General features: G+C 57.1%; 2 protein-coding genes across 2 annotated transcripts in view; one reads left to right on the top strand and one right to left on the bottom strand.

Annotated features, from left to right (window-relative positions):
* The window catches only part of ANKRD52 (ankyrin repeat domain 52), a 51,413-nt gene extending 41,550 nt beyond the window's left edge, over positions 1-9,863 (bottom strand). The window contains exons 1-4 of the mRNA XM_048831643.2: positions 9,756-9,863; positions 5,607-5,690; positions 2,559-2,637; positions 903-973 (exon numbers count right to left, since the gene is read on the bottom strand). Coding sequence (XP_048687600.1) covers positions 903-973; positions 2,559-2,637; positions 5,607-5,690; positions 9,756-9,782 — 261 coding nt within the window. The 5' untranslated portion in view covers positions 9,783-9,863. The remainder of the gene's footprint in view (positions 1-902; positions 974-2,558; positions 2,638-5,606; positions 5,691-9,755) is intronic.
* A 4,308-nt stretch (positions 9,864-14,171) lies between these two features.
* Positions 14,172-24,812, top strand: COQ10A (coenzyme Q10A). The gene is made up of 5 exons (XM_048832065.2): positions 14,172-14,331; positions 20,387-20,539; positions 20,943-21,135; positions 21,277-21,378; positions 21,975-24,812. The coding sequence occupies exons 1-5, from the start codon at positions 14,252-14,254 to the stop codon at positions 22,140-22,142; spliced, it is 696 nt and encodes a 231-aa protein (XP_048688022.1). The 5' UTR covers positions 14,172-14,251; the 3' UTR covers positions 22,143-24,812.
* The last annotated feature ends 619 nt before the right edge of the window (positions 24,813-25,431 follow it).

The following is a 25,431-nucleotide window of genomic DNA, read 5'->3' on the forward strand; positions in this document are numbered from 1 at the left end:
TACAAGAGAAACTCCCATCAGTAGCTAGCATGTGGGATGCCAGGGAATATTCGCCTGGTACAAAAGCCCCTTTTTTAGCACTCAGGAGTCACTGTATAGCCTGGCACCTCCAGCCTGTTCTGCTGCCCATGATGTCAGCTGCCACCCTTCTGTACTGTGCACGCTGACAGATTCATTTCTGTTCATCCACGGGGGGAATTGTGCTTGACCTTTATCATTGTCACAGGAACACGCTGGAAATCGATGCAGAGAGCTGCATGTGAGGAAAGATTTAACTATACATACCTTGGCTAAACAACATTATTGGGGGCCCGCCCCAGGGGCCTGCTGCACACAGAACTGCCACTGCCTGCAAAGAAACTTACGTGCCCAGACGTGACTGCAGAAGTGAGCCCTCAGAGGGGGCGGACGTGATACTAGTTGAAAGGTGTAAGCAACACGGTGGGAGGGGAATTGGCTAGGGTGGTCCCAGGAGTATTATTACAATTAATAAAGTGAAGTTAAGCCCAGGGAAGGCTGAATATCAGGAAATACTTCCTGACAGTAAGATCCATTAGGCTGCGGCGTCATCTCCTAAAAGAAAGGGGTGGGAGCCCCATCACTTGGGGCATTTAAAGCGAGTCAAAGCCCTAACGGGAAGATACTGTAGGGAGAACCCATGTATTGGGGATGGAGTAAAGGGAATATTACGGGTCTTTCCCAGTTCTGTTTTCTATTTTTCAAATTATTATGGGGTCTGAATGGTCCTTTAACTGCGTCGAAAGAGAACATCCACCCCCCCCGGGCTCTCAGCCAGAATCCAAGCAGGCATGCAGAAAGCACGGGAAAGAAAACGGTTACTCAAAAAGGAGCCCAGAGGAGACGGACCGATTCATTACTGCAAGGCTCGCAAGGGCACCTACCTCATTGCGAGAAGCTGCGGCCCGATGCAGCGGGGTTAGCCAAACAGTGTCCTTCGCATTTACGTTAGCACCTGAGGAGACGGAGCAGAAAGGGGAGGTGAACGCATCTGCGCAAGGGGCACTGCCAGGGTACAAGACTGCCACATGCTCCAAGGCACCGTCCCTGTTTTTAAACACCCACTGCTGTATCTGCTTGGGGAGACAGCACGTCAATTTCTGCTGTTAAAGAAGGAACCGTATCGAGCTTTAGGGCCGGTCTACTCTTAAAAGTTAGGTCAACATAGCTACAGTGCTCAGGGGTGTGAAAAATTCTCACCTCTGAGCCAGTAGTTAAGCCCATCGAAACCGCGCTGTAGACACAATGGGGCCGATGGAAGAATTCTACCGACATCCGCAAGCCCCGCCTGTCACTGCAGTAAAGGTCTAGACAGTGGTGCTGTGAAGGCACAGCTGCCGTTCTGCAGTCATGCTGCTGTAGGGTGGCTCCAGCCTTAGTTTAGATGCTACAAGGCGCCCTCCGGCACCAGGGGCCTAAGCTAGCCCGGCAGAGGGACAGCAGCGCTGAGCTAGATGGAAAAAACTACATTTCCCAGCACACACTGCTCCACCTTGAGCTCAGTGGCCACAAGACTACCAGTCCCAGAATGCAGTTCGTCATCTTGATCTAAAAGGAGGCTGCTCAGACAAAGATGGTGCATTTTATACTGGAATCTGTAGGTCTTTGTCAGCTGTGCCTCTGTGTACAGGTGAAGGAGACCAGAGCCGCACTGCAGGAGTCCCTGCCCTGCTGGCTCTGTGCCAGCCTAGGACCAGCAAAACCCAGCTGCCCCAGCTCTGCTGCACAGAGCTGCCCTGCCCTGAAAGCCACGTGAAACACGTCTGTCAGGGCTGGTCTAGGATCACTAGGGGCTCTTCCACGCCACCAGCAAACTGCTGACAAGTCAAGGGCATCTAGAGGGAGCAATGACAATGAATTCCAGATTAGGGGCCTTTTTTCGCCCATCTATGGTGTGTGGAGAGCGAGCCTGGATGTAGATTTGAGCAGTTTCAGAGGAAAATGGAGGGGCTGGTAACTTGGGTTAGAGCCAAGTACGCAGCAGGCAGATGCTGAGCAAAATTCTCCAGTCCTCATCCCACACCCGGCAAATGATCCAGATCTGCGGCTCCCCACTCCACTCCTGCAGTTCGAGGTTCCGTCACTACCCATCACTCCTGACCCCCAGTCCCTGCTATCCCAGCTCTGGGCTCCCCACATAGAACTCTGTCAATGCCCCCCAATCCTAACCCACAGCCCCCCATTATTACTGCCGTAGGCTCCCCCGAACTCTGCCGTTGCCCCTCAATCCCAATTCACTGCTCCCCCCACCAGGTCTGTTGGTGCCCCTCAATCCCAATCTGCAGCCCCCTAACCCCCAATATTTCAGTTCCAGGTTGTTTTAAGATTTGCACAAACCTCCTCTTGGGATCTGGGTGAGAGCAACTAATGACATTTCCCTTGTGACTCAAGCACCAACTCTCCTGTGGATGAAAAACCCTTGTACCCTATGCCTTGAGCAGCAGCCTTTCTGCGCTAGACCCACAGGAGGGCCAGGCCAGCTAAACCTGAGGACATCCATGCAGCTGGCTGTACTGGGCAGAGACAGCTGCAGGTCTTACCTGACAGTATTAGGAGCTCAATGATTGGGACATCTCCTAAGTAGGCAGCAGCATGCAGTGGGGTTCGTCGTTCTTGGTCCTGCACAGGGAGATAAGAAAAGGCCGTAATGCAACTATCCACACAGCAAACACAGCTCTTTCCCCATCCAACTTTCCGCACCCGAAAGACCAAAATGTTGCTTCCTGGCCTGAGTACATCTGGGTAAGTCTGAGTGGATGGAGGCGTCTGCTTAGGACCAGCAATAACAGACAGCCTGGTGGGGAAGCAATGGACTACCTTTCACACCTTAGTCCACTTCAGGGTGCACTGTGCACTGAAGTGTATCTGTCAGGTAGAGTAGGGGCTTGGAGCCAGGAATCCAGGGTTCTAGTCCCAGTTTGGGGAGGTGAATGGGGTCTAGTGGTTAGAGCCGGGGGCTGGAAGCCAGGACACTCAGGTGGCTAATTTCTAGCTCTGTCACTAACTCGCTCTGTGACCTTGGACAAGTCACTTCACTTCCTCCCTGCTCCAGCTTCCCTAAAGAGAGATGGTATCTAGCTCGCAGGGTTGTAAAGCTTAATGAAGGTTTGCAGAGCACTTGGAGATCCCTACATGAAAGGTTTATAAAACCACCAAGCACTATTACCCCAAGGTGCTCCGCATGCCCTTCATACACCCCGTCATTCTATGTCAAATACCAACAACAATAAAAGCTTGCAGGAGCAACTCCCAAAATGCACCAAGCCCAAACGACTGGGAGAGGCTAGAAAGGTGCAGGAAGCACAGCTTAGATAGGATCAGTTTTCTTCACTTGGTGCTGGGCCCTGGGTAACCTCTGCCTTGAGGCATTTGGCTCAGTCTCAGCAAACAGCAAGTGGGTTAGATTGGCACAGAAGAGAGTTTTAGATCCCACATTTTAGTTGCATTTAATGAAAGTTGTATTTTTTCCCCCATTAATTAAAAAAAAAAAAAAAAAGAGAGAGAATCAAGAAAACAACTGGTAGGACTGGCACAAACAACCTGGAGAAGCAGAAAGCGAAACCGGCCAATCGCATTCCCAAGTGAAATCAGCACGCAAAGAGATATGTGCGTTAAGGGTTAATCACTCTCTTATTTTTCAAGCAACAGAGCAAAGGCATTTTAGAGAAAGGATGAGCGTGATCAACTCCCTTTAAAGAGAAGGAGACTACAGAATTATCACGTCCCTGAACAAGGCAGCCACGGAACAAAGTCTCCTGATCCCTTTGTAAGATGTCAAGATACGATCTAATCATTAGTCCCAGTGGCTGGCACCAAAACCAGTGCTGGGCCTCCCCTCTGAGCCAGTCCACAAAGCTCGACCCAGACCCATGCTGCTCTGTGCACTATTCTTTCAGGGTACACAGCAGTGCTAACCCCATGCATGCTGCAGCATGGACAGAAGGAGGCTGAGGCATTAAATGCAAAGGCCAAGAGCATGCAGGGAAAACAATACTAGGCCAGAGCACAGCTTGGAGCAGCATGCAGGGAAACCTCATTAATGCCCCAGAGCCTATCAGAGAGTAAGATGCTGAACCAGACTCAGCCACTTACACAGAACCCATGACACTGACCTAGACAAACAGTCTAAAAGAGCAACTAGTCACTGACCTAGCGCCAATCTCCCAGTGCCACACACTGACAGACAGCTAGGCTGACCCAGTCATTGTTCGGTAACAGGGAGGGTCATCAGGAGGATAATTTACTAAGGGTTGTGGTGGACTCTCTGTCAGTGGCAGTTTTTAAATCGAGGTTGGATCCGCTCTAGACCAAGCAGTAAGTGTTTCAGGGTAGCTCTCTGGCCTGTGTTATTCAGGAGGTCAGACCAGATAATGGCAGTGGTCCCCCTTTCTGGCCTTGGAATCTATTCACCAGCCTACCGGACAGACGGAGACACCTCTCTCAGCCATGCACCTGCCACCGGTTTGTTCGGAGGAATCTTGTAAGCCAGATTAAGGGAGCGTTTGCATCCAAGTCTGATTGGAACATTTGCATGCGGATTTTACACTCTTTCTCAGAGCTGGCTATTCAGGTTACATCCCGGGTCACGATCAACCCAGGAGGCCCCTGAAGCAAGGGCACCCAAAATAAGCGTTACCAGGAGCTAGAAGGATGCATCTAACTGGCAAGAGAGTGAACACACTGGCAGCTACTATTCGTCCTGAAGACAGGGTGTGGTCTGAAGACTGCAGGCTGCAGCATTCAATGTGGCATCTTCATCCACAGGGCCAACGCCGCCGAACAACTCAATCTGGACCACAGCATTCTGGGCCTGGCAAGCCACACCTCCTTATCCAAGGTGAGAACAGCCAGGTCGTAGCATCTGCAAGGCTGCATTTCGTCCATCCGCACCCTGCTCAGGTGTACTCCGCAGCCAAATTTAAAAGAGGAGCAGTGAAAGTGCATCTGTACTCCTTGGGACATTAGCTCTGCTCCACCAATCAGGCCAGCCTCAACACAGACAGCTGAGCCATGCTCTCATCAGACTATACTGGACCTCTGTTCCATAGGACAGCAAGGGATGCTGGGGATGCAACCAAGCTAGTCCCAATTCACTGCCCTTCGTTTACCCGCAGCCTTCGAATGAAGAGCAGAAAACCGACAAGACACTGCACTGTCCGAACACTTTATAAATAGCAGGTAAGTCTCCCAGTGACTAGGATATACCATTAACCCCATTTTACAGATGGGGAGAGGGAGGCCAGGGTACAAAGGCCCAGATTCTTAAAGATATTTGGGCCTCCCAAGGCCTGCCTTCGAAGCCTAAGTCAGTTAGGTGTTGCAACCCCTAAATACCTTTAAAAATCTGAGCCAAAGTTGCAAAGCCAGAAACAGAATCCAGGAGCCTTGCCTCCAAGCTGCCTACTCTAATCACTGGATCACGCTGCAGAAAAGATTCTCACCCGCTTACCAGAAGCATAACAGTTCAGCCCTCTCTGCTTTGAAAACACAAGCATATTTCAGAGGCAAAACAGAGAAGGACAGTTCAGTTTGAGACAGGAGCATCAGTGTGCGAAGCTAGGCCAGGCAGCTGCTGCTCCAGCACTCACCAATATATTGATATTCTCTTTCTGGTTCAGTAATGACCGCACCTCCTCTATATCGCGGTTGAAGATGGCTTGGACCAGAGGCGGCTGCAAAGAGAAAGACAATCAAGCTGTGAAGCAGGTAAAATGAATGTGCAAGGACAGGGACAGGAGGGTGGCTGGCAACATCATTCATATACCCCAAGACCAGCCCGACAAGTTAGTCACCTCATGCCACCTGTGTTTGTTTGGGTCTCCTGCTTCTATAGCAAATGCAACATCTCCTGAGCCATTCTAGTGAACTGCAGCTGTGGAGACAGGCCCAGCTGTGGCCTCTGACAGGAATTCTTCCCCACTCCTTGCAGCTGAAGGCTTTTAATATTTATACAAGTCAATTTCTGTTTAAAAAAATAAAAAAGAGAGAGATACTGCTCTGCTTCTGCAAGGATTAAAAAACTGAAGCAAAGTGAATGTTGATGGAAACTGCCAGGTTATCCAGCCTAGGGAATAAAGCCACGAGATGAAGTTTTGCACCCCACCCATGGGCCTGGAAAGACTACATGGTGGCGGGGGGCACCCATTCAGTCCCTGATCCTGGCCAGATATCAGTGGGAATCTTAGCTTCTCGGCCAAGAAGAGGACCAACTGCTGCCTGTTGTGGTGGTTTTCCTGATGTGGACACTTGCCCACTGGGAACTGGACCGAGACCCAGACCCATTTCACACAGGGGCCACGCTCAACAGCTGGCAACGGCTTTTGATTGCTTTGTTGTGGAGGCCAAAGACTTTGTAAGACTCAAAGAGGGATTGGCCGTTTATAAGAAGTTATAATGACAACAAAACTTGTTTAGGAAGGGATATAAACCTTCAAGCTTCATGGTTTAAACCACTCTCTAATTATTGGGATGAGACCTTCATCGGGGGTAGATTATCCCACATCTGCCTTCCCCAGGGCTTCTTGCAACTTCCTTTGAAGCGGCCGGTGCTGGCCACTGTCTGAGACAAAATACTGGCTCGATGGATGACAGGGTCTGGTCCAGTCTGGCAATTCCTACACTTCTTACCTAGCCTGAATGTTAACAAGTGCTTAGCGGGGAAAGACACTGCATCCCTCTCCCAAATCCCCTGAGCCATCCGCTCCCAACAGGATAAAGCACCCTACGACCAAATACTCGGGAAAGCTAGAGCTCGGGGCTCACTCAGCGAGAGGGGCAGGCCCTGAACCCAAAGACACTCTCTTTTCAGAACCCACGTACGGATCGTCTTCAATAGCAAGAGGGTGAACACGGCCTAGAGCGGGTCTCTCCTCTCAAATCTTACACTGCACGGTAACAGCCAAACCCTCTTCACCTCTCCCGGCACAACTTCTGGGTCTACCTTCAGCTGCCATAAGATTTGGCTATAGCAAGAAAATGCCGACACGCCCCTGCTACCCAGCTCACTCCAGATTCCCTCTCCCCTCTCCATCTGAACATGTGCATGAAAGCAGCGAAAGGTAGGGGAACGCATCCCCGGTCAGAGGGAATGAGCGAGTCATTCGTGTGGAATGCAGTGGACTCCGCATCCAGTGTTAGACATTTCCAAAAAAAAAAAAAAAAAAAAGAGATGCACAGACCGATAATTATGCCCTGCACGAACTTCAGCGGAGCTTGCAAGCAATGCTGGGACGGACACACCCACCCACCATTCACAAGGGAAGCTGAATGTTTTGGTTACCCAAAAAAAAAAAAAAAAAAAAGTTACTCCCCTGTTCCCTTCTCTCCCCACCATGTGAGGCTTTAAACACCCAGCCTATCAGTGAGATTGCAACAGCGCAAGGGACCACAGGAGGGGTAAATATTTGGCTTGGAGGAGTCAGCAGCCCCGATCTCAGAAATCATTACTGTCGGTAGGAACCTAGAGGGCTCATGTCAAATCAGGGGGTTAAAGATGAGATGTTTGCGGGCCAGTGGGGTATTTGGGGGATTAGAGGGAGGTGCTGGGCGTCATCCAGGGAGTAATGGGGCTGACAAGCGAAGAACAACTGTGTCTCAATAATACTCTGCCTTAGGAAAGTGAAGTCCATACACGACAGGAAGGGGAAAATAGAACCAGGCTCCTTGGGGCCGGGAGTTTTCATTCATACCCCTCCCAAAACGGAGATGGTTGAAACTTGACCCTTCTACGGAAATTGTATGTGGCGATGGCCATCTGAATAGCCACTCTTCCTTCCCCCCGGCCCCCGTGGGGGAGTTGGGGTACCTACAGGGATCAAACAGGCAGCCCTGCTGATTTGGGGGTTGTGACAAGTCAACTGCAGTGCAGACAGGACTGACTCACATCCATGCCAAGGAAAGTGGGGTACAACCCCCTCCCCCCATATGTAGGGAAGCTGAATCACATAATACCTCCGGTGACAACAGGGTGGATGGGAAAAGCCTCATCACACCCAGGGAAATGGCAGGGTATAAAACAGCACAGGGGCAACCCCCCCCAGTGATGAAAGTGGGGTGTGAGATGAATCACCCCCTAACTTGTGAATGTGGGGTCCACACGGCGGGTGGTGCCAAATCAAGCCCTCCCCTCTGGCCCGACGAGGGCTGAAAGGGAGATGAGGGGATGTCGAGGGAGAAAGGCAGGGAATGAAGATGGGGAGGCTAAAATCCTATCCAGGCTTCGGGGGGATAAAGAGGTTGATGGGAGGAGTAAGGGGGTAGGAAGGAGATGGGAACAGGGAAGCCAGGAGGCAGGGAGAAGATGGGGGACACCAATATGTGGGGGGGGGGGCACGCAAAGATGCGGGCAGGCCAAGGTGGGCGGAGAGGGGGGCAGAGCTTGGGGGCAAAGAGAGGCTGGCGCTAGGGAAATAGGGAAGTGGGTTGAAAAGGGGTAAAAAATTGGTGCAGGGAGGGTGGGGGGCAAAAAGCGTGGGGGCAGACATGGGGGCAAGCTGCGGAGATAGGGGCGAGAGCAGATAGGGACCCAGGGGGGCCAAAGGCAGAGGAACGGGGGCCAGAAGGGGGGCGGGGCTGGATCGGGGGCGGCCGAAGGCAGACATGGGGGCCGGATTTGGATGGGGGGCAGAGGTGGGGGGGTGGATGGGGGCCCCAAAGGTAGAGATGGGGCCCCAGGGGCTGACGGCAGAGATGGGGAGCGGGGAGCAGAGACAGGGGCCAGAGGTGGGGGGTGGGTTTGGGGGGGGCAGCAGTGGGGGGGTGGATGGGGGCCGGGAAGGCGGGTTTGGATGGGGGAAAAGGGGGGGCTGAAGGCAGAGATGGGGGACAGAGACGGGGGCTGGGGGGGTGGGTTTGGATGGGGGAAAAGGGGAGGGTGGAAGGCAGAGGGCCGGGGGGTGGATGGGGGCCCCAGGGGCTGAAGGCAAAGACGGGGGCCGGTGGGAGTTGGGGGGGCAGAGGTGGGGGGGTTGATGGGGGCCCCAGGGGCAGAGATGGGGGCTAGGGGGGCAGGTTTAGGGGGGACAGACGTGGGGGGGTGGATGGGGGCCCGGGGGCAGAGACGGGGGCGGTTGGGGGGGGCAGAGGCAGGGGGCGGATGGGGGCCCCAGGAGCAGAAACGGGGGGCGGGTTTGGGGGGGGCAGAGGCGGGGGGCGGATGGGGGCCCCGGTGGCAGAGACGGGGGGGCGGGTTTGGGGGTGCAGAGGCGAGGGGTGGATGGGGGCCCTGGGGGCAGAGACGGGGGGCGGGTTTGGGGGGGGCAGAGGCAGGGGGTGGATGGGGGCCCCGGGGGCAGAGACGGGGGGGCGGGTTTGGGGGTGCAGAGGCGAGGGGTGGATGGGGGCCCCGGGGGCAGAAACGGGGGGCGGGTTTGGGGGGGCAGAGGCGGGGGGGTGGATGGGGGCCCCGGGGGCGGGCGGCGGGGCCGGGCTCCGTCTCCTCGGGCGGGAAGCAGGCAGCGCGGAGCCCGGCTCGGCTCGGCTCGGCCCCTTCCCCGGGCTGGGCGGCGGGGGGGGCGCGGGGGGGCCGGAGCCGGGGGAGATGGCGGGGGGGGCCGGGCCGGAGCCGGGCCGGAGCCGGGGGGGGAGGGGCGCGGCCGGCCCGGAGAGGGGGGGCGGCCGGCCGGCCGGGCCCCGAGGGGCGGCTCCGCACTAGGCCGCAGATCCCCGGGCTCGCGTAGCGGGCCGGGCCGGGCCGGGTGGAGCGGGGCGGGACGAGGCGGCGGCGGCGGCCCCGGTACCTGCTCCGTGATGCTGAGAATCCCCATCTCCGGGCCCGGGCCCCCCGCCTCAGCGCCGAGCTCCCGGCATCAGGCTCCGGCCGCGGCGGCTCCGGCTCCGGCGGCTGCGGGGCGGGGAGGGACTGAGCCCGCCCAGCGCGGGAGGGAGGGAGGCCGCCGCCGCCGCAGCGACCCCTGCCGGGGAGCCCCGGCCACGGCCCCAGGCAGCGCCCGGGGCGGGGGGAGCCGGGCCCGAGGGAGTCCCTGAACGGGGGGCCCTCGGATGCCCTCAGGGCCCGGCCCAGGGATCCCTGCGGGGTGGGAGACCGGGGCCCCCTGGAGCTCCCCAGTGGGTCTGGGCCCCACGTTCCCCCCTCACAAGGGGTGGGGAGCTGGGGGCCGGGGCCTCCTGGAGACCCTCCCTGAGACGGGGGTGTTGGGGGGCAGACCCCTGAGGGCCGCCCCCCCGGCCGGCCCAGCGCCGCCGCCCCCCCCCCCCCGGGCCTGCTCACCCTGGGGTGCGGGCCCTCGCCGTCGCCCTCATCCTCGGGGCAGGCGAGAGCCACTTTCCCACCTGGGCCCGGGAGTTTCCCTCCGGCCGATTCCATCCATCGACCCCACCGGCATCGGGTCCGGGCTGAGACGGGTGAGCAAACCGCTAGATCCCGTCGGCGGGGCTCGGTGCCTCGACGTTCTCCAAGGGCCGGCGGAAGAGAATCAGGTGAGGGACTGCGCTGCCCACCCATGATAGCAACCATGTGGCTCTATGATCATTTAGTGATGGCTTCGTGGCCCACGTGGCCACTGTAAATTAAATAATCAGAAGAATGAATAGTTGATCAAGTTATTACATTACTTCTTTGCGCTTCTGAAGCACCCATTAGCCAAGGAGCCACCAACTTGTACTTAGTACTCAGACTAAACAAGTCAGTTTGTTGTAAGGATGGTCTCAGATTCTTTTGTTGTTGTGACGTGGAAGCCCCAGCTGAGATCTCATTGTGCTAGTTACTGGACAAACACTGGGTAAGAGACAATCCCTGCTCCAAAGAATTCGAGTCTAGACAAGGCAGATAAAGGATAGAAGGGAAATGGAGAGATGAAACATCTCACACAAGGTCACGCAGGGAGTTAGGATGGCCGGGAACAGAACCCAGGTCTCCCTCGCTAGCCCAGTGTCTGATCTTCTGGACCAAGCTGCCTCTCAGGCCTTGTCTACACTTAAAAGGTTTGCTGATACAGATATACTGGCACCCCCTGGTGGAGACACAGCTGATTCCGGCAGAAGAGTTCTTCCACCCGTCCTCCGAATGGAATATTTTTTGTTGCTGCTATAACTGTGTCTACATTAGAGCTTTTGCCAGCACAGGCATATCGGCTAGCGGTGTGATCTTTTTCATCCTACTAACCAACATAGCTATGCCAGTACTATTTTCTAGTGTAGACCAGGCCTCGGAGAGGAAAGGTTGGTCGTTTCTGGCTAACGCACAAGTCTGGGAATCAGGAGATCTGTGTTCTACATGGACTTGGCTCTCTGCTGAGACAGAGAGAGAGGGTCGCACAGTGAAGTGAATCTCATAGACTTCAGGGCCAGAAGGGACCATTATGATTATGTAGTGTAGAACTCAGATCTCTTCATTCAGGTGCTTCCTAAAATCCCATTGCTTCCATCATGCCCACAAGAAATTAACTGTTAAAACTAAAATCCATTCCCTCCTCTGGGCTGTGCAGTTAGTGGCTGCTCTCATTTCTGTGCCTGTCTTTTAGGTCCCGATCCTGCAAACACACACTCCCAGGTGTAAATGCTTCCACCTATGCACTCAGTGGGTCTGCTCATGGAAGCAAGCATTGCCCCTGAAGATGTTTTCAGGATTGGGCTGTTATATCGTTGGCTCGTCAGGCTAGGGATTGTTTTGAGACCTGTATTTTATACAGCGCCTAACACATTGTCTTTGCTTAACAAATAATGAATCATAATAACAAAAGGGTGCTGCATGGAACCTCACATAAGCATTTCTGGATGACTCTGATAGCTACCTCATGTGCATCCGAAACCCGCCAGAACCAAGGCCCCCAAAGAGGCTCACAAATCTTTACCACTTGACCTTGGGGACACTACAGGTTCCAGTGGGCCATGTGGCTATGAGGCTTAGCTTGATGTGGAGCATTGCATGTTGGGATCTGTAGTCTCCACCAGCCAGCTAAAGATCAGGATGGATTTAAGAAGCTGCTAATCTGGCTTTTGTCAGGGCAACTTTTGGGAGCCCCTTGAAGAAAAGGACTTGTTTAAACAAAGAAATGATCGGTGCAACAAGATGAGCTGAATAATTGTTTTCTGCAGTTACGAGGTGTTTATATTTAATTTTCCTGTCTGTCACTGTTTGGGAGGGACAACAGGGCACCGCTTTAAATTGCTACCTCCATGTCTTGAAATAACATCCAGAGACATATTTACCTTGACTGCTATGGAGTGTGGAGGGGACGTAGGCTGGGGACTAATGTGGCATCTTCACTACGGGCTCTACTTTTGATCCCTGGTTGAACTGAGTTCAGAGCAGGAGCCAGGAGACTGTGTTTGTGCTGTTGATAGGGTAGCAGGGCTATTTTTATCATGGCTTTGGACCTGCAATTAGCCAAGTGTTACCTAACAGTGAAATCAAGGTGAAATCATAGAGCTGAAAAGCCATAAAGAGCAGCTGTTGACATTTTTGCCAGTGAAATATTTACCTGAAGGAGGAAGCAGTGGAACTAGACCTTTCATGGCAGCACAAGATCACTGGACTTCTGTTTTACAGTGTACTACTCACAACCGTTTGCCAGTCGTTTGTACAGTATAGGCTTTGTGGGGTAGCCTCTACTCCTCTCACCTTGTCCGCAAAGGAAGCAAAACTGGGGGGGTTCCTAGCACAATTCTCTGAGAGCTGGGATTTGAGGAGTTTTTTGTAACTGGCTTCCCCAAAAGAAGATGGAATTAGGGAGATGATTCATAGATTTCAAGATCAAAAGGGACCATTGTGATGATGAAAATAGAGGGACAGCTGGAACTGTTTAGACAATAACTGCCAATCAGTCCCATGATATATTGCTTAAGCTTGTGGCTAAGGCATAGATCTAGGAATCAGGACTCCTGGGTTCTGTTCATGGCGGTGACACAGGCTTACTTTGGGCAGGTTGCTTAACTTTTCTGTGCCCCAATTTCCCCATCTATAAAATGGGCATCATAATTTGAACCCTGTCAAGAGGACTCTGAGACTTTGATTTCAGTATTAGTCTGTAAAACACTTTGAGATTCATGGTGCAAAACCAGAGTCCAGCAGTAAGTGTATTTTACTATGATTTTAGTCAAAGAAAGATCCAACATGGATAAGTGGTTTGACAGGGTCACTTTTTTAGGGTGATTTCTAGGATCCTGCAAGAAAGCCCCTGGGTCCAAAACTCACTTTGGGGAAAAGGTCATTATAATATTATGTTGGTTTGAGGTGTGATGATGTTGTGTTGTGATGTCATGACATGGCTTCTTGGTGTGATCAGAGGATGGTATACAATGATGAGCATCCTGAGGTTGATGACGTTGCGTTGAGCCACAGCAATGTCCTGATGTGCCTTAGTCCATGACTGGAGTTCCTACCCATTGTGAAAATACAAATAATAAGTAATCATGATGACATGATGATATTTTGATGAGCTGTGATAAATTTTATGCTCAGTTCCATGTCGTCAGCTTTCATATGACAACATTGGAATGCCCTGTCAAAACGTGTCATTGTGACAGGTGACATTTGAACGCGGTGAGCTTTTCCCCGGGGTGGATTGACACGTTGGGGGAAAGCCAGCAGCGTGGCGACATGCCGCGGGGCAGTGCCACGTTGCGGGACGACCCCCTAGGGCAGTGAGGCGTGATGTCGGGTTGCAGCACGACGATGTCACGGTGTGAGGTCAGGACGACGTATGAGCATGTGCTGCTGTGTCCCAGCAGGGCACGGGGCGGTGACGTGTGGGGGCATGGCGCAGGGGGGCCACGAGGCCCTGTTGCCACGGGATGATGCGGCAGGGTGATGCATCCTGGGGCGATGATGCAAATGTGTCGTGCTATGACGTGATGCATGAGGTCACTTTGCATCCCATCAGCCTATTGGCCACGGGCTGCGGGCTGCCTTGATCACAGGACCCACCCTGCCTGCCAGTTGGCTACAATTCCCATCAGGCACCTGGGCCGTCGCTACAACGCCAATGGCGCCTCAGGGCGGCGGGACTACAATTCCCATGAAGCCCCGGGCGGCAGAGCGCAGGCGCCCAGACCTTAAAAACGCCGGAAACTACAACCCCCATGACGCACCACGGCACCGGTACGCCCCGCCCTCCCGGTTCCCGCCCAGCTCCCTGTGCCGTCTCGCCCCGCCCCCTGGCTGTGACGCGGTCGGCTCTATAGTGACGCGGTGACGTCGTGGGGGAGGGGGGAGTCCAGCGCGGCGGAGCCGGTGTCTGCGGCGGACGGAGCGCGGAGCCCAGACCCCTCCCCCATGGCGGCCAGGCGGCTGCGCGCGCTGCTGCGGCTGGGGGCGCGCCAGGGGCTGCGGCCGGGAGCGCCCCCGCCTGGCAGGTGAGCGGGCCGCCGGGGGGAGGGGCCCAGAGTGGGGGTTCATGGAGGGAGCCTCTGGGGGGAGGGGCTATGGGGGCAGAGGGGGGGCTATGGGGAGGGGCCCAGAGTGGGAGGGGCCATGGGGGCCAGGGCCCTAAGAGGGGTCTCTGGAGGGAGGGGCCATGGGGGTGGAGGGAGGGGCCAGGGCCCTAAGAGGGGGTTTCTGGGGGGAGGGGCCATGGAGGAGGAGAGGGGGGTTTCTGGGGGGAGGAGCCCAGAGTGGGGGTTTCTGGGGGGAGGAGCCATGGGGGCGGAGAGGGGGGTTTCTGGGGGGAGGGACCAGGGCCCTAAGAGGGGGTTTCTGGGGGGAGGGTCCATGGGGGCGGAGAGGGGGGTTTCTGGGGGGAGGAGCCCAGAGTGGGGGTTTCTGGGGGGAGGAGCCCAGAGAGGGGGGTCTATGGGAGGGAGACACTTTTATGCTGCATTGGGTGCGCCGGAAGAGGCAGTGGGGACCCGGCCAGGGCCGCTCACGTCCTGTGGGGGCTTGGGCTGGGTTGGATAGAGAAGCTGGTGTTTTAAGTTCGGGGGACCCGGCCCACACCCCGGGGCACCTGTTGCCAGAGAGATGGTCTTGTGGACTGCTCCCCTCCCAGCGTCTCTACGGCAACTTCAGTGGTTGTCCGTAGGAAGCGGTGACGCGAGGGGAATTCTTCCCGGACACTTCGCTTCTTTTAATGGAATTTAGCATCTGGAACCAAAGAGCCAGATGTGAGCAGCTAGCTGGCTGCAGACCCTTGGCAACACCCCAGTAAATCGCCTTAGCTGGCTGAAGACTAGCTGCAAGGGCTTGATAGGCCACGGGTGATCTATGGACCAGGCACCACGCACAGGCAACCACTGGCTTAGTAAAACTTGCTGGGTCTAAATGGGATCTAGCATCACTAAAGCAAGGATGGGTCTTGCCCTAGCCCCTGGGGTTTGCTGGATGGCACCAGCCCTTTAGGTTTACCCTTCAGGGTAGGGGAGGTTGGTGCTGGTTTTTTTAGCAATGGAAGATGTTATGATAACTTGTAATGAGCCTTCCAGAGAGTGTCCTGCTTTGCAGGAAGAGAAAATAGGATCCAGATTCAGCAGCTGACCTCCTTTGCAAGTTTCTAATCGCATGGCTGCAACCCTGCGATCAGGTGCTAGTTAATGGGCGATTGCCAGAGATGGCAGTTTGTAAAAGTCTCTCTTCAGTCGGAAAACACGATGTTAACTTGACCTGATGGTCTGAATTCAGTGTCGCCTCTTGCCCAGGCTTTGCAAATGAATGTCCTCCCTTTCAAAAGGCCTGGAAGTCTTGAGGGCGTGCACCTCCTCCAGCGATGACCTCTGGTGGGAGGTGCCGTGCCAGGAAGTTGCTACAATGCATTGGTCTGTCAGCAATGCCTGGGGCTGGCAGAGCAGTCCTGCTTCTTGGCAGGTGGGAGCTGGGGTATAAGTGTAGGTGCTTTTCAAGTTCAGATCCCTCCGTTAGCACAGGGGACGCTCCCAGAGCTTGGAGTGGAGAGAGTTTAAGTGGCATTGTACACAGCTTTGAAACGGGGCCAGGGCGGCTGCTCGTCACTGGCGTGTTGGGTATAAGAGATGCCGTGTTCCTCAGGGCAGCAGTCCTCTCCTATGCATCTGCACAGAATAAATAACAGGAGGTGGCACCTTGCAGGCAATATTTGCGTGTGTTTGCTTTGAGACACAATATGGGAAGGCTGGCAAAGCACAAATAGCTGACGGCTGTGCTCTTTGCTGCATGAATTCTTCTTCTGCTGCACAGCGTCAGGCATAGATATGGCTCTGAGCTTGGAGTCTGTCCCCTGGAGAGTCTGTCCATCCACTCAGGCAGGGCTGAGGGGGCCCAGGTGATCTCTAGGCTCATGTAGATCTCAGATGCGATACCGAATCCAAACCCCCAGCAACGTCCATTGCACTTTCCTCTGCGCTGGAAGGAGAGGGGGCATCGGGCTATCTGAGCCTGGAGTGGCCCCAGAACACTGGAAAAGAAAGACCTTTCCCCTCTGTTCGTGCCTCTGGGGAAGAGGGTGAGTGACCCGTTTTCAGACACATATATTTATAGATCCAAGGGAACAGTCTGAGTGGAAAGTTTCCAGTGACGATGGAATGTGACCTGATTGTGCTGAGTGGAAGCTGCCGGGGTGTTGGAAGGAACTTCCTGAAGGCAGGATTGAATCTCGTTCCTACTGTCTTTATAATGTCCAATTGCCACCCTTCCAGCCGGTTCGGAAGCTTGCTGGGGGGTTGTGAACTTCAGGACTTTTTGTTTGTTGGCACTTAACCAATGGGATAAAACCCGACCAGTCTGAACTGTGGGCTGGGAGTCAGGAACTCCTGGGTTCTATTCCTGGTCGTGGGCGAGTCGCATTGCCGCCCTGTGCCTCAGTCTCCCCAGCTGGGTATAGTCACCTCCTGCACAGAAGGGGCGGTGACGACCAGCGAGTGTTTGTAAAGCACTGAGTGGTCTGTTGCTGGCTCCAGCACCTGTGTCAAGTGGGGAAGAAGGGGGAGTGTTCACAGTCTCACTCTGGATCGTCAAAGCTGACTTGGGGGTTTTGGGAAATCAACTGTCTGTCCAGGCTGTTGTGGGAGGCCAACCACGCCACCAGTGCAGCTCAAAGCAGGACCCTGCTGAGGGTGGGTCTGATCCCCAGCCTGCCAATGAAACAAGCGGAAGCCTGCTCCTGGTGTGCACAAATATTCCAATGGCAAGGGTGCGAGGGCTGTTAACTGCCTCTGGACTGTTTGCGGGAGAGAGGTCACATGTTGCTGGCTTCCCGTCTGTGTTTGTGATTCTCCTCTTGTCTCTGGTTGGCGTGCCAGGCTGTGGGGATCAAGGAACAAAAGCACCAGCTGAAATTTCATCAGGGGGCGAGGTCCAGAGGATAAACTCCGAATGGGATACAAGGGAATTAGAGGCATGACCTGGGTAGTGAGCTATGCCTCTGACAGGCTGCGTGACATTGGCAGATAAGTCCTGTTTTCAGTCAGTACCTTAGTTTCCCCATCTATCAATCGGAGATAACACTGACTCGCCTTGCAAGGGTCATGGAGAAGAACCCAAAGAACCCAGCATAAATAGGTCCTAACCAGCCCACAGTTACTGTCAATGACCCAGTTTTGCCAGAGCGCCTTTCATCCAAAGATACCAGAGCCGCCGAAGACCGTGAAAGGCGGCCATGCTGGGGAAGCAGCAGCCAGGGCTGTGGATCCAAGAGGAAATCTTGGCCAATCGCTGCTCTTTCAGAAAGCGCCAGGCATTGCTAACGTCCAGACAGGGCAGGGCAAACCAAGCCTCTGGGCCTTGTGACATCCTGCCAGGGTTTAGAACGCTGGCTACCGCTCCTCCTCCTGAAATCTCTGCTTGGCAGCATAGCCGACGGGTATGGTTACGCAGCGATGGGTCACTGGTGCCAGCAGGGTGATATTACAGGGCCTGCGGGAGAGCGGAGGAAACCTGCCAGGGTGGCACGTTGCTTCCCCTGCCACCCTCCTTCTCAAGAAATCCAGATACCCTCTGCCCCCACATCGGTTCCAGTGTTCACAGCACCGGTGCTCCATATTGACGCGGAGGAGGGCAGAGCTCAGCAGGGTGCCCTGTGTTTCACCAGCCACCCTGACTAAGGAGATGGGCAAGCGTGGTCCCTGTGCCTCATAGCGGGCCCTTCCCAGTGGCACCCGCCCCTCATGTCCCATCTGGTTCCAGGCTCCAAGGGCTTGCCACTCCTTACTGGCTCACTTTCTTTCAGCCAGCTCAGCTGAGTGCTGTTCCTGTGAATGAATCTCTCCTCCTCCTCCTGCTCTGAGCTGCCCTCCTGATGGGCAGGTTAATGGCAGCTGTTGCATAAGGCCGGCTGGGCACAGGGGAGGGGCCGCCTGCCTCTTGACTCAGCAGCAGGTGATCTGCAGCAGGGAGAAGAAGGTCAGGGTCTCTCTCGGTGGGAGCCCTTGGAGCCTTCCCCAGCTGCCTCCACAAAGATCTGAGTGAGCACAAGCAGGAGGTGAAGTAAATTGCCACTGTGTCTGAGCGTAGAGGTCTGCAGGAGAGCCAGGCCTGCCCGCCAGCCACTAGGCCTCCCCGCCAGCCGCTCGCCCTGCCCTACCATGGGGGGCTTGTTTGAGGCCATGAACTGCTGGCTGGGAGCAGGGCAAGTGAGCTAGTGGGAGCAAGCTCTCGTCTGAGCCAGGGCTGACCCCGCTCCGGCGCTGTGCTGCAGGGAGCTGGGTGAGTGATGGAGCAGGGGACGCTCTCCCCTCGGGGACAATGCTGATCCCAGAGCTCCCGCCCAGTGCTGTCTGTCAGATGATCAGACTTCAAAGCTCAGGTCTGGGTCACTTGTGCTCATTACTCCTGAGGGCATTCTGCGCCAAAAAATTAAAAATTATGCGCCAAAAAAATAACAATGCTGCCCACAATATTTTAAAATTCTGCAAATTTTATTTGTCAAATAAATGTGGAGGGTCATTTGTGGAGGCTCAACCCATTGGCATTGGGGAGCACAGGCCACTACCTGCACAGAGGTGGGAGATCACTCTGCAGCTCTCCCGAGACACAGACTCAGCGGTGAGGCTGCACTCGACCCTGACACAGCGCAAGGACTGGGCCTGCCCCAGAAACATCCAGGGCCCTGCCCCTCCATGCCAAGTGCACCAGGTGTGCGCAGGCAGGCTCAGCAAGGCAGGATCCAAGTGTGGAGGGGCTTAGTGTGGGGGGGATCCAGGTGTGGATTGAGAAGGTTCTGTGTGGGGCAATCTGGGTGCATGTGGCTCATTGGGGGATCCAGGTGTGGGAGGATCTGGATGCACAGGGGCTTGCTGGGGGACTCTGGGTGCAACGGTAATGGAACTCTGCCGGGAGGGTCCAGGTGAAGGTGGTTGGGGCTCAGGGCGGGGGGGGGGTCTGGCTGTGGGGGGATAGAGCTTGGCAGGGGGGTCTGGGTGTGGGGGGCTCAGTGGTGGGGTCCAGATGCTGAGGGAGTGGGGTTGGTACAGTGGGGATCCAGGTGTGAGTGGCTTGTCGGGGTGGTCCAGGTGCAGGGGGAGTGGGGCTTGTTGTCGGGGGGGGGGTTCTGGGTGTGAGGGGGGTGAGGCTCGGCAGGAGGGTCTGGGTATGAGGGGGTCTGGATACACAGGAGTTGGACAGATGCGGGAGCAGTTCCCTGTACAGAAATCCCTCCCCCTGCAGCTCAGGAGTGATGGGTGCAGGAAGTGTGGTGGGGGAGGGGGGAGTTTGCAGCGTTTCCTATAGCTGGGGGAGAAATCTGGGGGTGGGTCTGACATGGCCCTGGATGGTGGGCAGAGGAAGTTCCATCCTCCCCAGCCCAGCTGGGATTAGCAGCTGAGCCCGGTGCAGGGTAGGAGCCACACAGCTGGGTCTTCCCCAGCGCCCCCCCCCCCCCCGCCCCCACACAGTGATTTACCTCTCTGCCGGCTGCCCTGGGCACCTGAAACATACTGATGAGGCAGGTCGCATGACTGCTTTTGTGGCTTCCCTTTGCTTCCCCATCAGAAAGTCATTTTTCTGCAGGGAAGCAAAGAAATCTGCGGGGGACATAAATTCTGCGCATGTGATGTGGCGCATAATTCCCCCAGGAGTAGCTCATTAAACAGCCCCTTGGTGGGAGCAGGCGGAATCTTCACTGTGATATGGGAGTCGGCGTCGCTCCTTGCCACAAACTAGTTGGTAGAGTTGCTGTGTCACTAAACTGCTGCCAGGTGCCAACCCAGCGGTGGCTGCATGGGAGCGGTGAAAAGATCGCAGCATGCAGCTTGGCCGTGCAGCACTTAGGGGCCGATAGATCCTCAGGGGAATGGGATTGGCATGCGAGAGGGAATTCCCTTGTCCCTGGCTGGGGAGGGTCTTTCGTCCGCTTCGTCTCCCTCAGCCCCACTCTGCGTTTAGTGGCTTTGAGCTTAGCTAGTCTCAGCATCAGGTGACCTCTCCAAAGGGAGTAGCCCTCACTCCTTTCCTCTGCCTGGCCAAGCCAGCTCCGGTCGGTCTCTGCTAATCCCGACCCGTTTCCAGTTGCAGGGCCGTGTCTCTCTGTGGGATTCTGCTGAGCCGGGTGCCTTGGGCACTAAACAGCCTGGACTGGACCCAGCACAGCCGGACATTCATCAATCTCACGGGGCCTTTCACCAACAAAAGGAAGGAGTATTCGGAGCGGAGGATTATAGGGTAAGTGGCATTGGCTGTGTTCCCCCAGAGGGGGATGGGGTGGAGGCGGGGTTGGAATGAGTGCGCTAGGGGCTTGCCCTGCATGCTCCAGCATGCTGTGTCCTTCACCTGCTTGCCCCAGCGCTGGTGGCAAAAGGGGAGTTTGGTCTCCAGGCCTCAGTCAACCCTTGACCTGTCTGTGACGTGATGCGTGCACCCCGAACCGGATTGAGACCCATGAAACTCATTTCACATTGTGGGGGGGGCCATGGATGGCACCAGCTGTTGGGGGCAGTGGAGTTGAGCCGGCTTTGAACCGGCGCCGCAGAGGCAAATGGTTCCCTAGCCCGTCCCCGAGCCCCCGCGCTGCCCTGTGCCTGCAGGACGGCAGCTCTGAGTCAGCCCAGATGTCTCCCCCCGGCAGGTACTCCATGCAGGAAATGTACGAGGTGGTGTCCAACGTGGATGACTACAAGCACTTTGTCCCCTGGTGCAAGAAGTCGGTGGTGGTCTCCAAGCGCACGGGCCACGTGAAGGCTCAGCTGGAAGTGGGCTTCCCGCCCGTCCTGGAGCGATACACGTCCATTGTCACCCTGGTGCGCCCACACCTTGTCAAGGTGAGGCTGCCGGGGAGCGCCCAGGGATTCTCAGCATGAGGGATGTGCGGGGTTGGGGGCACTCAGCCGCCCAGGGAGCCTGGCTTCCCAGTGCTCTGGTAGCAAAGCCCCTCGACTGACGCTCCTGCTGTCCCTTCTCAGGCCATCTGTACTGACGGGAGACTCTTCAACCATCTGGAGACCAGCTGGCGCTTCAGCCCTGGCATCCCAGGCTACCCCCGCACCTGCACAGTGGATTTCTCGGTAAGCCCCACCCCTGGCCTGCCCCGTCCAAGGGGTCCTCCCACAACCTTCGCCCTGTCGCCATGCGGGGCCATCTCTACAGTGAATCCACTGGGGATGGACCAGAGAGGTGGCTGCCAGCCAGCCCATGCTGTGTAATGGACGGGTTAGAAGCACCTGTCCCCAGGTCATTAGCCTCCAGGAGGAGACTGAGCCGGGAGGTAAGCAGGGTGCGAAATGCTGCTGTCAGCCACCGAGCGAGCGATTGCTCTTCGTGTCTTGAGGGAGAGAGAAGCAAGAGCAAATGTTCCACTTGGGCGCATTTGTCTGAGAGGCAGGGCCTGGTGGAGCGGGGAGTCAGGACTCCTGGGTTCTCCTCCTGGCTCTGTCAGTGACTTGCTGCGTGAGCCTCTCGGCCTCAGTTTCCCCACCTGGGCCGTGGGCTTTGTGTGGAGGTGACTATTCGCTGCGTGCTGCCGATGATGGCAGGTTCCCCGCTGGGTGTTGCAGAACATGGGCAGCCCGGCAGCCCCTGTCCCCCAGCCCTTTGTTTCAGGGGAGGGCTCTGTCCTGGCCTGACCTGCTCTGCCAGCCCCTCGTCTCTCTCTCCTCCCCAGATCTCCTTCGAGTTCCGCTCCCTGCTGCACTCGCAGCTCGCCACGGTCTTCTTCGACGAGGTGGTCAAGCAGATGGTGGCCGCTTTCGAGCGGCGGGCGGCTAAGAACTTCGGGCCGGAGACGCGCATCCCCCGGGAGCTCATGTTTCACGAAGTTCACCAAACGTGAGGGGGTCGGGGCCGCATGTGCAGACTCTCTCGGGGCGGCGGGCAGGGCGTCCAAGTGCCTCCCGCCGCCTTTTTAACTATTTATTTGATTTCACCTCTCCTGACGGTCTCTCTAATTTATCTGCTGTGCCGAGAATGGGGACGTACCCGGAGTGGCTGGGTCTGGCTGCCCCGGAGCGTCCCCCAGGCCTGCCATCTTGCACAGAAGAACCACACCTGCCCGCCGGGCTCCATATTTTTGTAGCTAACTTTATTTTAAATGTATTTTATTTTGGGGGTGGGGGTCTTGTTTAAAATCCCTCCGAGCAGGGAAGAGCAATCCCTGCCCCTTGCTGATCTGCAGGAATCCTCGTCCTTCCCTCTGCGCAGCCCTCGCAGCACAAACCAGCAGGCCTGCGTGTGCCAGCCCCCCCTTGGTCGGACTGCCTTTCCCCCAGGCCTTGGGGAGAGGGGCGGGGCCCTGGCGATGCGCACGTGGACTGGACGATCAGGGTCTCGGCTCGCCTGCCTGTGGTCCTTTGCGGGGTGGGGTGTGTGGAACGGATCAGAAACTTCTCCCCATCCCAGGGGGTGCTGAGCACAGACAAAGGGCCGAGCAAACTTTACAGTAGCTGCCTGCCAACTCTTAGGAAGGTGGGAGCAAGAGGGGAGTTACATTTGGTCTGGAAGCGAGTGCTGAGAGCAAGTGTTGCATTATCCGGGGCCTGCGGAAGGGGGCGGGGGCGTGGACGCAGCCTGGTTGGCGCCCCGGCAGAGAGCGGGAATGGGCAATCCAGCCAGGGCAGGGCGAGGGGCAAGTGCCAGGAGGGCAGCGTGGGACTCAGCTGGCAGCTGCTCCACAAGCCTGGCAGGTGGGATCCCGCTGAGCTCGCCCTGTATGGCGGGAGCACTCCCTGGGTAGGGAGATGGCATGGCTACACCTGGCCCCCATAGCGCTGCCCCGGCTCTCGCCCAAGAAGGAGGCCCCGGTGGCTGCTCGGGCTCCTGGCCCCCGTCTCCCTTGGGATAGCCGCGCGGGCGGGAAATAAGGACTGAGGGACCCAGGATGGAGCAAGCTTGGAGGCTTCATGGGGCATCATCAGGAGCTGGAGACGTGTGCCGGGGGGCTTCCCCTCTGGCTGGCAGTGGAAGGCTTTAGGCAGGGGGAGCAGGGCCCCAGTTCCCAGGGGCTGCGGCCCCACAGCGGAGCCGTCCTTGGCCAGCACTGCTCCTCTGGCTGTGCCCCAGCCATGTGGTGAACAGGGCAGGGAGGGGGTGAGAACACCGCTGTTCACCCCCCCCCCCCCCAGCCCAGGCACACAGCAGCTCTGTCTGGGGAGCGTGCCCCGTGGCTGGTGCGGGAGATAAGTGAACAGAGCCCCATTGTCCTCCGCCAGGGGAGGAAGGTCATGGAGCGTGCAGAGTGCTGGGGCGGGGAGAGGATCCTGCCTAGAAAGGGCCCTGTCACCTTGAAAAGCAGCTGCAGCTTAGCTCAAAGTGTGGCCCACGCCACAGCCAGCCCGTGCGGCCACCTCTGTCCCCATGGGAGCTGCCGGCTAGTGGGGAGCAGAGCCTGGCTCCCTCCCCAGGCCCAGCGCCGCGAGGCCTGCCAGACTCTGTGCCCCGGCCCCCCTGCTGTGCAAAGGAGCCGGCGTTACATACAAGACACGCTTTGCACATGCGGGCGGGGGAGGAGGGCAGAATCACTGGCCCCAGGGCCCGGCGTGGGTCCTGCTGCATTGGGCTGGCACAGCAGTAACTGTGCACAGAGTGGGGGAAGGATCCCGGCTGCTGCACGTTGGCCTCGCACGAGAGGCCAGGCACAGAGTGCTTTCAGAGCTTCCCCCTCGGGTTCTGGGGGGAGCTGGCACCGGGGCCCATACCCTGAGCATGGCAGCGGGTGGGTCACGGCAGTGATGGAAGGGGGAGGAGCCCAGGGGGCGGTTGGGACCCGCTTCTCGTTCAGCCCGAATGCCCCCGGCACAGGATTCATTACCACAGTGAGGGCTTGAATGGCCTCTGAGGGGACCTGCCTGTCTCCAGAACTGGGGGGTAGCCAGCCCCTCGCTCTCTGAGCCAGGAACCTCCTCCTCTGCCCCCCGAGACCCTGCACCCATTGCAGCAGAATCACCTCCTCCCCTCCAGGTGCCAACCTGCCCTGGGGTGTGTGCTGCCCCATGAGGAGCCCTGGCCCCCCGAGGGGCTGACTGCATGGGCGGAGGGGGCCAGCAGCAGCCCTGGGGCCTGCCCACAGGCGAATGTCTCATCTGCTCCAGGCCTCTTGCCTGAATCCCTGCCCCACCCTTAATCCTTTGCTTCCAGCCGGGCTCCCCCACCCGCTTCCCCCCGTCTCCAAATCGCTCCCTGGGGCCAGGAGATGTTGATCAAGGGCTGCAGCTGGGCCCTGCCCTGAGCCGTGCCTTCTGCCCTGCTACCGTATCAGCCTGACCCCCAGGCTGCCCTCTGCCCCTCATGGCCTCAGCTGGCTCACGAGAGAAATGCACATGGGGGGGGTGTATCAATCTGATGCAGGGGTGAGGGGGAAACCCCCCCCGCCTCCATTTGGGGCTGGGCCGCAGCCGCCCCCTCTGTGCTCTGCGTGTGGGACTTTGGTCTCCATCCAAGAGACTGTAGAAATGTTCTGCCCAGAGAAGTGGGTTTTTTAGGCCAATAAAAAGCATTTGGCAAGTGGGATCGGCGCCTCCTTTGGGGTGTCTGCGGTGGCTCCGGGGCTGGGTTCTGCAGGTCAGTATCACCCGAGAGGTTGTCTCCTGCGGGCCACCCGGGCTGGACTCGGGGCAGAGGGTAAGTGGAGCCTGCCCTGTGGGCCCGCTGCTGGCCAGGCCCTTTCCGCTCAGCATGGCTGCACCTGGCTTTGCCCCTCATCTGCCCTTGTGCCCAGCACTCCCTGGCCCTGGGCACCCACTGCACAGTGGGGCACAGCGGGCCACGTCCCAGACTCCCCAGCAGCTGCCCAGGCCCTCACCAGCTGGAGGTGCTCCCTAAGGGCTGCCTGCAGCAAAGCAGGCTGGGGGACGGAGCGTGCCTGGCAGGGCAGCCCCACAGCAGGGAGTGAGGAGGGGGCTGGATTGCATCGCTCGGCACCTACCAGCAGGGCTCAGCCCTGGGTGCAAATCCAACTCTTGGGGTGGTGCCTTCTGTGGTGTGGGTCTCCCCAGCCCCCATCTCTAGGCAGGACTCCTCCCCTCGCCCCTCAGCGCAGGGGGTCTCGACCTCGCCCAGGCTCATTCTGTGTTGGCGCCAGCAGGCTACTCCCCAGCCCCACTGGGGTCCGAGCGCGATGGGGGCAG

The sequence above is a fragment of the Caretta caretta genome, chromosome 20 (assembly GCF_965140235.1).
Source record: "Caretta caretta isolate rCarCar2 chromosome 20, rCarCar1.hap1, whole genome shotgun sequence".
Taxonomy (NCBI): domain Eukaryota; kingdom Metazoa; phylum Chordata; order Testudines; family Cheloniidae; genus Caretta; species Caretta caretta.

Bases quoted from the DNA above. Each gene is read 5' to 3' on its own strand.
- COQ10A (XM_048832065.2), top strand. From the start codon at position 14,252: ATGGCGGCCAGGCGGCTGCGCGCGCTGCTGCGGCTGGGGGCGCGCCAG. The intron at 14,332-20,386 runs GTGAGCGGGCCG...ACCCGTTTCCAG, and splicing joins GGAGCGCCCCCGCCTGGCAG to TTGCAGGGCCGTGTCTCTCT. The intron at 21,379-21,974 runs GTAAGCCCCACC...TCTCCTCCCCAG, and splicing joins CCTGCACAGTGGATTTCTCG to ATCTCCTTCGAGTTCCGCTC.